Raw genomic sequence first — 11,666 nt, 5'->3', positions numbered from 1 at the left:
ATATACATGTATGTTCTTGAAAGCATATAAGGGGCAGAATTTGTTGTGGGAGAAGTGATTTAGGGTTTGTACGTGGTTATCAAAAGGTTGCATTATTTTCCAACTGTATCCACAAACTGTTGCTCTTTTTCTTCATTGATGAAAGAATTGCCAGCACACAAGGTTTCCTTTTTCTCTCTTTCTGATGCAAAAATTGACATTTCAAAGCATATACTTACAGTTAGGATTACCACTCAGATTTGACATTCTAGAACATCACGTCGAAGTCAAAGAGATTGACTTTGTGCATGCATCTAGAATCTAGATTAACTGTATGTAAGATCACGTTGAATGCCATTAATACGACATTATATTTACTAATATCATGATATAAACCCTATATAAGTTTCACTTCAATATGAAAATTTTCATATCAGTATTCAGTTCAAAGAAAGAGTTTTTTTTTTTAATTTTTGTAATCAGAAATTCATTCATATTAATTAAAAAAGTAAATCTATAATACAGTGATTAATTTCATAACCATTATATCAAGTAAGTTAATGTTTAACAAACGTAATATAATTTCGAATCCATATTTTTTCTCTAAAAATTCTAGTATTTTTATCAGTTTTACTAACATTTAAGAACCAAAAAAAGAGTTAATGTGAATACATCTGCAAGGTTTAATTTCTTCCATGTGAGATCTTTTAAAAAATAAAAAAATTTTAAGAAAGAGTTTCACAAGGTTAATGTGAATACGTCTGTTTTTTTTTTTTTTTTTAAGTTCTTCTAGATTTCAATTCCAAGAAAGAGTTTCTTCTTTTTTTGTTATGAGAGATCTGTTCATATTAGTTGGACAAGAAATCCATAGCACAATGATCAAATCTATAAAAATTACATTAAGTAAATTAAGATTTTAAAAAATATGATAGAAATCTGAATCAGATCTTTTTCATGAAAGTTATAATATTTATCAGTTTTGCTAGTTTTAAAGGCCCAAAAAACAGAGTAAATGTGAATACATTTACAGGGTTTAATCTCTCCCATATGAGATCTCTTAATATTAACTCACATTTTGACCAAAAACTACTAATCTAAGGTTTTCCATAATTTCATAAGAAAAAGTTTGATATTATCAACAAGGTCTATTGTAAAAATGAATCGAATGGATTGAAGAGATGTTGCATTATTAATGAAAAAATTAAAAGGGTTTATTAATAATTTAATTGACAATGTAAATATTATTATGTTATATACGATAATTAAAGTAAGTGATAAGGACGCATTTATTGCACCAATTGTGTTGTGGCAGCCTTTTCTTTTACGACTTTGCAATTGAGAGACACAAACGATTTCAATATTACGAAAGCCACTGAATTTAAATATAAACTATAACACATTTTGAAAACATAAAATAGATATATAAATGATATATTATTATAAAATTTGATAATATTAAATTAAAAATAAAATAATACTTAATTATATGATGATATATCATTTGTGTATTTATTTTAAATACTTAAAATATATACATATAATATTACTATGTATATATATGGTGTTTTTCTAGAAATAATGACAAATGTATCTTGCTGTAATACATTTTAAACGTGGAAAATTATTCTAGCAAGTATAACTTTGAGCACCTGGGGAAAGAATTCATTTACGTATAAAGGATAATGAACAAATTAAATAATTAAATGAGACTAGAATTACCTATTTGAATTCAACACTCTCGGGTTCAAGAACTAATGGAGAAGAGATTTTAATTTTAATTACTTTTCATTTGCAGGTAATATCACAATACTTGAGATCCAAAGTATTGATAAGGGATTATTATTAGAGATGACAATTTTGGTTCGAATTTAGAATTTTCGATCGTAATGAGAAAAGAATTCTTCGATAGAAACGAAGACAAAGATGAAAAATATCTCAGTAATCGGGGATAAATATACATGTATCACCTCCTCACCCCGCTCAACCCCTATCCTTGTCCCTATCTCCATCCCCATCTTCTTTCCCGTCTATTTATATTAATATTTTTACTTAAAATACTAACATATCATTATAGTTTTAGATTATTTATATTTTTTAAATTTATTAATATTTTTATTATGCATATCAAGATAGTTAATATATGATATTTGTGACATTTAAAATAGTGGGTTCATTCTAATTTTAGTTAATTTTAATATCTGAGATATTTATATTGTATTTAGGGGTACGAGAAGAAGATTTTTCTTTACGAAGAGACGATAAAGAATCACTGTCATCCCTATAATGGGAATGAGAATTGATATCCCCTGCTGGAATGAAAATATAAAGCAAGATCTTTTCTCTGATACCATCTGTAATTATAGGAGAATCTTTTTGTCCCTAATTTTTTGATTACATTTAACATTATTTTAATTCCATCTTTGTATTAAATCAGCTTCTTACTCAAATTAGATATAATACAATTTGGTGAATGTCATACCACATCTCTCGAAATCTCCATTTTCACAACCACATAAACTTGGAATAAAATCTACAAAGTGCTAAACATATTTCCATATGTTTAAACGAAGGGAGAGATTTTTATTTTTTCTAAAAAATAAAAAAAAAAATTATTTAAATTAAACTGTCATATTAATGTTAAATCAATCACATTAAAAAAGTGAAACTTCAAATTTAATGAGTGATTGCATAACCAATTATACCACTTAAGTAAAAGGTTTAATAATAAAATGTTTTACAAGGGAAGGGGATTCGATGATCTAAATCTTGAATCACAAACTTAGGGAAGCAAAAGAAAAGTCGAATATTATGGGCCAAAGAGAGTTTTTAAGTTTTTTTAATACTTGTAAAATTTAAAATTTTTAACAAAAACAAAACTTTTTGTCAGCCAGCCATGCAGGCCATGGAGGTTCGTAATTATTATCACTGCGCTCCACTGTTCATTTACATCTTTAATTTATTAATTAAAATCTCACTTTAAACGATGAACAATAAATAATGGTACTTTATAAAGAGATCGTCACAAAAACGTTGCATGCGCTATAAAGATTTTTGCACTGTAATGTTTTTCAAGCAGCTCCCCTCTTCGGTTGTTCGATAACTTTTCTTCTTGAAGTTGAACATCCTGGTGGGTTGGGAGATTTTTCAAACAGCTCCCCTCTTCGGTTCTTTGATAACTTTTCTTCTTGAAGTTGAACATTTTGGTGGGTTTGGAGCTTCAGCAATGGATAGAGGAGATATTTACGGAGCGGGTAGTAGTTTACGTGCGGGAGGAAGTAATTCCTTCTGGAGAGGCGGCAACACCATGGACGTTTTCTCGAGGTCTTCAAGAGGAGAAGACGATGAAGAGGCCTTAAAATGGGCTGCATTAGAGAAATTGCCAACTTTTGATCGCCTGAGAAAAGGGATATTGAGAACCGCAGGAGGTGTTCCTAGTGAAATTGATATACACAGTCTTGGATTTCATGACAAGCAGCAGTTGATTGAACGGTTGGTGAAGATTGCTGAAACTGATAATGAGCAGTTCCTCTTGAAGCTCAAGAACCGCATCGATAAGTAAAATTTTCTTCTTCTTTCGTAGTTCCATTTCTTTGTGAGTTTCCTTTACGATCCATCCCAACCTCCCTTATTCTATAACATCTGAGCATTCTTACCGGACTCAGAACCGAAATTCCTCCTACAAAACTGTTTTGTTGTAAAACTAAGTATTGTTATAGAAGTTTCTAAAAAATTTTATAGGATGCATCTTGGTCTCTTGAGGACCATAAGAGTGCTCAGATGTTATAGGATAAGGGAGTTCGGGACGGTCCTGTCAATAGCTCTATTAATTCTGGTTGTTATGACTTTCGTAATCAGAGTTGGAATTGAGCTTCCGAAAATTGAGGTAAGATTTGAGCATGTGAACGTGGAGGGACAAACATATGTGGGAAGTAGAGCTTTGCCTTCATTCATTAACTTCTTTCATAACATAATTGAGGTATTATTAATATTGAATTTAATTATGTTGTTTTTTAATTTCTGGTTTAAGTTTTAACCAACATGTTACTTCTGTTTGTGAATTTGGTTTAAAGGGTTTCTTGACTTTTGCAAAAATTCTCAAAAATGGAAAGAAACATTTGCAAATTCTTCAAGATGTCAGTGGGATCATCAGGCCAGGAAGGTGAGTTCTGAGAACTAAATTACAGTTAAATTATCTTTCTCGAATGCAGATTTTGAATATATGGGGATTATTCATTTCTCAATTGTTGCAGAATGACATTGCTTTTGGGCCCTCCAGCCTCTGGAAAGACAACCCTACTGTTAGCTTTGGCTGGGAAGCTTGATTCCAGTCTACAGGTGAATAATTATAGTAATTAAAGCTTGCATTCTTTAGCAGATGTTGATTATTTTGGTTAATATTTTTAATTTGAGAGGTGAATTATCTTCTTCAGAGTTCTGGTAGGGTGACTTATAATGGGCACGAGATGCATGAGTTTGTACCCCAGAGAACTGCTGCTTACATTGGTCAAAATGATGTGCATATAGGAGAAATGACTGTGAGGGAAACCTTGGCCTTCTCTGCAAGATGCCAGGGGGTGGGAACCCGTTACGGTTAGTTGATGGATTGATGTCTTCTTCCCAATTTTGGTGGCTTTTAATTAATTTTAGCTTAACTGATTGCCCTTTTTGTGAAAATGAAGAGATGTTGTCCGAGTTGTCAAGAAGAGAAAAAGCAGCCAATATTAAGCCTGACCCTGATATTGATGTCTACATGAAGGTGACAGAAGCTGATATTTTTGCCAGATGTGTAGCATTTATCGTATTGCATTACAATGAAACAGTGATGAAATATAATGATCAAATCATTCTCTGGATTAGTCTATATATATTGTGCTCAGTTTGTTGCACTCAAGGCGATTGAGTTTCTTATATTTCTCGGTCAATTCTACTGTCACAGGCAGCAGCAACCGCTGGGGAAGAAGCCAGCGTGGTCACTGATTATATTCTGAAGGTAATTAACATCATGATCAAAGCAATTTAACCTATGGAACCATTATCAATCAGAGATGATAATTTATTTCCCTCTTAAATTTACAGATTTTAGGACTGGAAGTCTGTGCTGATACCTTGGTAGGGGATGAAATGTTTAGAGGTATCTCGGGAGGACAAAAGAAGAGAGTTACAACTGGTTAATTACTAAACTTCCTTAATTCATTTAAGTTGTACACACAGAAGCACATTAACATTTTCTAAAGCGGATTACTTCAGGTGAAATGCTTGTTGGGCCGGCGAATGCACTGTTCATGGATGAGATATCTACTGGCTTGGACAGTTCAACAACTTTCCAAATTGTGAATTGTATAAGGCAAACCATTCACATCATGGATGGAACCGCTCTGATCTCTCTCCTTCAGCCAGCACCAGAGACATATGATCTCTTCGATGACATTATCCTTCTATCTGAAGGGCAAATTGTCTACCAGGGTCCTCGTGAACATGTTCTGGAGTTTTTCGAATCCACGGGGTTCAAATGTCCAGAAAGGAAAGGCGTGGCTGACTTCTTGCAAGAAGTATGTGCTAACGGAGGCTCTTTAAGGGCTTAGTGTCATGTTGAATTTTTCATTAATATTTAAAATGTTTCAGGTGACATCAAGGAAAGATCAGCAGCAGTATTGGTTTAACAAAGAAGAGCCATACAGGTTCATAACAGTGAAGGAATTTTCTGATGCATATCAATCTTTCCATGTGGGTCGAAAACTTGGTGATGAGCTTGGAACACCATTTGATAAGACGAAAAGCCACCCTGCAGCTTTGACAACCAAGACATATGGTGTCAACAAGAAGGAATTGTTGAAAGCTTGCATCTCTAGAGAATATTTGTTGATGAAGAGGAACTCATTTGTTTACTACTTCAAGCTTGGCCAAGTGGGTGTTACTATTTGATTTTCCATTTTAGTCATTTATTCAATTGACAATCATTAACACAGATTTTTTCCCCTGCACCTAGCTTGTGGTAATGGCATTTGTTGCTATGACACTGTTCTTCCGAACCAAGATGCACAGAGATTCATATACAGATGGAATGATCTACACTGGTGCCTGTTTCTTCACGGCTATGATGATTATGTTCAATGGAATGTCGGAGATTTCTATGACCATAGTGAAGCTTCCTGTTTTCTACAAGCAAAGGGATCTGCGATTCTATCCTTCATGGGCGTATGCTCTTCCATCATGGATCCTCAAGATACCTGTCGCTTTTGTAGAGGCTGGTGTTTGGGTATTCTTAACCTATTATGTAATAGGATTTGAGTCTAATGTTGGAAGGTAAGAAAATAAAGGTTATATTTTACACATTTGTTCTAGAAATTCAACTGTCTTGAAAGGCGATGTACTTGTTGCAGGTTTGCAAAGCAATTCTTATTGCTTTTCATTGTCAACCAAATGGCTTCTGGATTGTTCAGACTGATTGCAGCAGCAGGCAGAACAATGGTCATCGCTAATACATATGGTTCATATGTATTGCTGCTGCTTTTTGCATTGGGTGGCTTCATCATTTCACGAAGTAAGTACACATATATTCTTAAAAGAAGCTTAATCATTCTCAAACCTTAATGGAACATTTCCTTTCTCTTGTTTGATAACACAGAGGATGTTAAGGACTGGTGGATATGGGCTTATTGGTGTTCACCTTTGATGTATGCACAGAATGCTCTCGTTGTTAATGAGTTCCTTGGACATGGTTGGAAAAAGGTAATGTTAAAACTAACTTGTTGGCATTTGTGTTTTGTCATCTGATAATCTTCTGATTGCTGAAATTTTTGTATACTGAAGATTGTGCCAAGTTTTTCAATGGAACCACTGGGAGTTGGAGTTATGAAGTCTCGAGGGTTCTTCCCATATTCATATTGGTACTGGATTGGAGTAGGAGCTATGGTTGGTTTTACCCTGCTGTTCAATTTTGGCTACACCTTGGCTCTCACTTTTCTCAACCGTGAGTATCTTGACTATGGTCACTTTGATTCCTTCTGAGAAGACAGACCATGTTCTAATTGGTGCAAAAACTGTGCAGCATTCGGTAAGCCCCAGGCTGTTTTGCCAGAGGAGTCTCAGAGTAATGAACATAAAAACAGAAACCATACAAGTAGTTCTAGTGACAGACCTCAATCAGGTGATTAAACTCATTGGTAATGTGTGTGTTTTGTGTGTCAAATTTCTTACTAACACTTTTGATGATATATAAATTATAATTGATACATCAATTGCAGGCACAGCTTCACAGTCAAACCATCAAAAGAAAAGAGGAATGATTCTTCCATTTGAACCACATTCAATCACCTTCGATGAAATTAAGTACTCAGTTGACATGCCAAAGGTGGGATTAAGTTTTACAAATTTCCCTTATGAGGGTATATGGTTACTATGCTATTTAGTCCTGGAATGATGCCTATTTGTTCTTTATGAAACTATGCAGGAAATGAAACTGCAAGGGGTTGTTGAAGACAAATTGCGGCTTCTGAATGGATTGAGTGGTGCTTTCAGGCCTGGTGTACTTACAGCTTTGATGGGTGTTAGTGGCGCTGGTAAAACCACTCTGATGGATGTATTGGCTGGAAGGAAAACTGGTGGATACATTGAGGGGACAATCACAATTTCTGGGTACCCGAAGAAGCAAGAGACATTTGCTCGTATTTCAGGATACTGTGAGCAAAATGATATCCACTCTCCTTTTGTAACAGTACATGAATCACTGATCTATTCAGCTTGGCTTCGATTACCCCCGGAAGTTGACTATGAAACTAGAAAGGTTGGTAAATAAATCCTCTTTGTTCCAAGGTTTATTTTCACATTTCTCTTAGTTATTGATGCACATTTACCTGTGGGTTGTAGATGTTCATTGAGGAAGTCATGGAGCTTGTGGAATTAAATACATTGAGACAAGGACTAGTTGGTTTGCCTGGTATAGACGGTTTGTCAACTGAGCAGCGCAAGAGGCTCACCATTGCAGTAGAGCTTGTGGCAAACCCTTCAATCATATTTATGGATGAACCAACTTCAGGTCTAGACGCACGAGCTGCTGCCATTGTTATGAGAACAGTTAGGAACACAGTGGACACAGGAAGAACGGTGGTGTGCACCATTCATCAGCCAAGCATTGACATATTCGAAGCCTTTGATGAGGTAAGAAGTCTTAATATAGAAGGTTCAGATTTTGTTTCTGCAAGCATGATACTAATTTACACACTGCACTGCAGCTATTTCTACTGAAGCGTGGGGGACAAGCCATATATGCTGGGCCGTTGGGTCGCTACTCTAGTCTTCTTATAAAGTATTTCGAGGTATGATATGGCGAATGACATTCACAAATTACAAAGAATGGATATTTAAGTTCAAATTACATCATAAAACTTGCTAAGGCAAGTGCATTCCTATTCTGTAGGGAATTCAAGGAGTTCCTAAGATTAAAGATGGTTACAATCCAGCAACTTGGATGTTGGAAGTCACCAGTGAATCACAAGAAATATCTTTGGGGGTTGATTTTGCTGAAATTTTCAAAAACTCAGAACTGTATCAGTGAGTTCATCGGCACCACTATTACTGCTTTTCTATCATTGTCAGCTTAAATCTATATATGATTGGAGTCATTATTTCTCAGGAGAAACAAAGCACTCATCAGGGATTTAAGCAAGCCTGTTCCAGGTTCAAAGGACTTATATTTCGCTACTCAATACTCCCGATCTTTCATAACCCAATGTATGGCATGCTTATGGAAACAACGGTGGTCATACTGGCGGAATACGTCATACACAGCCGTCAGATTTTTGTTCACCTTCTTCATAGCTGTGACATTTGGGACAATGTTCTGGGACTTGGGCACCAAAACGTGAGTTACAAGTAACAACTGGAATATAACTATATGACATTCGAACTTAATAATTCATAGTAATATAGTTTCTTCTGCCTATTAATCTCATGTTTCGACATTTAGGGACAAACGACAAGATCTTTTCAATGCAATGGGTTCCATATATGCGGCTGTTCTTTTTCTTGGTGTCCAGAATGCCACAGCCGTGCAGCCGGTAGTGGCTGTTGAAAGGACAGTGTTTTACAGAGAAAAAGCAGCTGGACTGTATTCACCAATGGCATTTGCCTTTGCACAAGTAAATATTTTTCCCATGTAGCATTCTTGACATTTATATATATATATATATATATATATATATATATATATATATATCACATTGGAATTTAACATTTTTGTTGTGTATTCATCCAGGTTGTAGTTGAGATTCCTTACATATTTGCTCAATCTGTAGTCTATGGCATTCTGGTGTATGCAATGATAGCATTCGACTGGGATGCCGGCAAATTCTTCTGGTATTTTTTCCTCATGTTTGTATCTTTAATGTACTTCACCTTCTATGGCATGATGGCTGTGGCCATGACACCAAACCACCACATAGCTGCTGTGGTCGCCTTCTCCTTTTATGAGTTGTGGAACCTCTTTTCTGGATTCATCGTCCCAAGACCTGTAAGTTCCAGATTCCCACCTTCGTTCAAATGTTACATATCCAATCATAAATTAACTTCCTTTGATTTGGGCAATTACAGAGAATTCCTATATGGTGGCGATGGTACTTTTGGGGATGCCCGATTTCCTGGACAATATACGGGTTGGTGGCATCACAATTCGGACAAATAGAGGATATTCTTGACAATGGTCAAACAGTGAAGCAATTTTTGGATGATTATTTTGGTTACAAGCATGATTTTCTGGGCGCAGTTGCAGTTGTTGTTGTTCTATTCACTGTGCTCTTTGCATTTATCTTTGCTCTGGGGATTAAGATATTAAATTTCCAGAAGAGATAGAAATTTTGTGTTGCTTTTTTGCTCTCAATTATTAAACTTGTATTTTGCCAATTATTTATATATATATATATGTAAGTGTGTGTGAGACATCTGATTAATGTTGTATTACGTAAGTGTTTGATTGTTATTTCTATTCATCCAATCAAATTTTCTTAAAAAATAACCAATTATTTTTTTCATTATTTGACAGCAAATTTCTTACTGGCTTCTTACTTGGGCCAGACTTTGTGTACATGGTGGGCTTACTAGATTTTGAACTGGGCTTGGGTCGGGCTCGGCCTAGCTGCGTCCAATACAAAATTAGAGTAAAAATAATATAGTATTTAAAGATAAATAATTGGTGTAGAGAAAATAGTGAGCGAACAGAAGATAAAAAACGGTGTGATGGGAACATCGATCAACCCATAAAAATGTAATTAAATAAAATTAATTAACTAAAATACTTTAATTTTTAGATTTTGAAACTTTAAGATTTTTCGCTAAAATAAAACTACTTATACAAATAAATTATATAAATTTTTTTGTATAAGTTGAGATGATAATTTACAATTAGGTAATATAATTATTTAATTTTTAATACAATTATATATATAATTTTATATATAAATAACGATATATTATTATATGAGTAAAGATTGTTTTATCTTTAATTTTTAATTATCGAATCACATGATCACATGTTATTATTTATATACAAAAATTATATTTATAACATTACTCTTTAATTTTTCTCTTATTTTAAGTCACTAATAAGGTTGTACCATATTAAATTGTATAAAAATATTTATATAATTTATATATATATATATATATATATATATATATATATATATATATAATATTTTTTTTTTACTAACCATAATAAAATTATGTATATATATTTTAAATATATAAATAATATATTATTTATATATTTATTTATATGTTGAAGAGTAAACATTGTTTTTCCACTGATGACTAAATACATTGTATTTGCGCGAAGATCATTTTGAGTCAAAACCAAATCTACATGGGTTAATAAGGCTCCAACTCTAATGCTCTGAATTGGCTTCTGACTTTATAGTCATCACATCACTTAATTCTGACACCAAATTATAACTTGGCGGCGGCACTTTCCTACTCTAATTAGGTACATATTTTATTTTAATAAAATTATTTTAAATATATAAATTTATATATATTATTATATAATTAAATAATTTTAAATAAAAATAAAATAATTTTTAATTATATAACAATAAATATAAATATAAATATTTAAAATAAATACATATAAAATTATAATTTTATTTTATTATAATTTTATAACCATAAAAGAAATTTGACTTTGAAAACAAAATAAGATTTGGTGACATAAAGATTGTTTAGAATGTGAACAAGTAGACAAAGGATGAACGGAAATTTCGTTCTCAGCAAATAACCATCTTATTGTCAATGAGTTTGAAAGTACTGTATATACTTATTTGAAAATTTCATATTTTATGAAGAAACATGTTTCATATTTAAGATTATTCTTAGATTTAGGGTTTAAAATTTCCCCTAAGGTATGTTTCAATAAAATTATTTCTACCGCAATTTTTAGTAACTAATAAAGAGTAATCATAATATGTCTGATATTTGTATTTTTACTCTTATATAACATTTTTACCTTTACTAATATGAGACGTGAATAATATAGTATATTTTTTCGAGATTTTTTTAAATGAAAAGCTATGATTAATATTTTGTATCTTGTATTTTTTTTTATATTATTCTTTTGGGTTTTTGCCTCGATGTATTTTTGTGTATATAATTGACCCTCTTAAAGGTTTTATAATGCGTTAAAAATGGCACTTAATTTT

General features: G+C 32.9%; 1 protein-coding gene across 1 annotated transcript; it reads left to right on the top strand.

Moving 5' to 3' along the window:
• Nucleotides 1-3,023: 3,023 nt before the first annotated feature.
• Nucleotides 3,024-9,956, top strand: LOC123207759 (pleiotropic drug resistance protein 1-like). The gene is made up of 24 exons (XM_044625219.1): nucleotides 3,024-3,534; nucleotides 3,835-3,955; nucleotides 4,050-4,138; nucleotides 4,230-4,314; nucleotides 4,410-4,569; nucleotides 4,659-4,735; nucleotides 4,916-4,969; nucleotides 5,056-5,146; nucleotides 5,227-5,528; nucleotides 5,602-5,883; nucleotides 5,966-6,282; nucleotides 6,360-6,520; nucleotides 6,605-6,708; nucleotides 6,790-6,949; nucleotides 7,028-7,126; nucleotides 7,224-7,330; nucleotides 7,430-7,762; nucleotides 7,846-8,136; nucleotides 8,211-8,294; nucleotides 8,396-8,529; nucleotides 8,612-8,839; nucleotides 8,945-9,116; nucleotides 9,233-9,487; nucleotides 9,568-9,956. Exons 1-24 carry the CDS (start codon nucleotides 3,203-3,205, stop codon nucleotides 9,823-9,825), a joined length of 4,296 nt encoding a protein of 1,431 aa, XP_044481154.1. The 5' UTR covers nucleotides 3,024-3,202; the 3' UTR covers nucleotides 9,826-9,956.
• The last annotated feature ends 1,710 nt before the right edge of the window (nucleotides 9,957-11,666 follow it).

This window comes from Mangifera indica, unplaced genomic scaffold (genome assembly GCF_011075055.1).
Source record: "Mangifera indica cultivar Alphonso unplaced genomic scaffold, CATAS_Mindica_2.1 Un_0101, whole genome shotgun sequence".
Lineage (NCBI taxonomy): Eukaryota > Viridiplantae > Streptophyta > Magnoliopsida > Sapindales > Anacardiaceae > Mangifera > Mangifera indica.
The sequence above is the reverse complement of the archived record's forward strand: the minus strand, read 5'-3'. Positions and strand labels throughout refer to the sequence as shown.

What these genes read in the sequence shown, in the direction of transcription:
- LOC123207759 (XM_044625219.1), top strand. Translation starts at nt 3,203, where the DNA reads ATGGATAGAGGAGATATTTACGGAGCGGGTAGTAGTTTACGTGCGGGA. An exon ending in ATATTGATGTCTACATGAAG is followed by an intron (nt 4,736 to 4,915) that starts GTGACAGAAGCT and finishes CTACTGTCACAG; the next exon opens with GCAGCAGCAACCGCTGGGGA. An exon ending in TTCTTATAAAGTATTTCGAG is followed by an intron (nt 8,295 to 8,395) that starts GTATGATATGGC and finishes CCTATTCTGTAG; the next exon opens with GGAATTCAAGGAGTTCCTAA.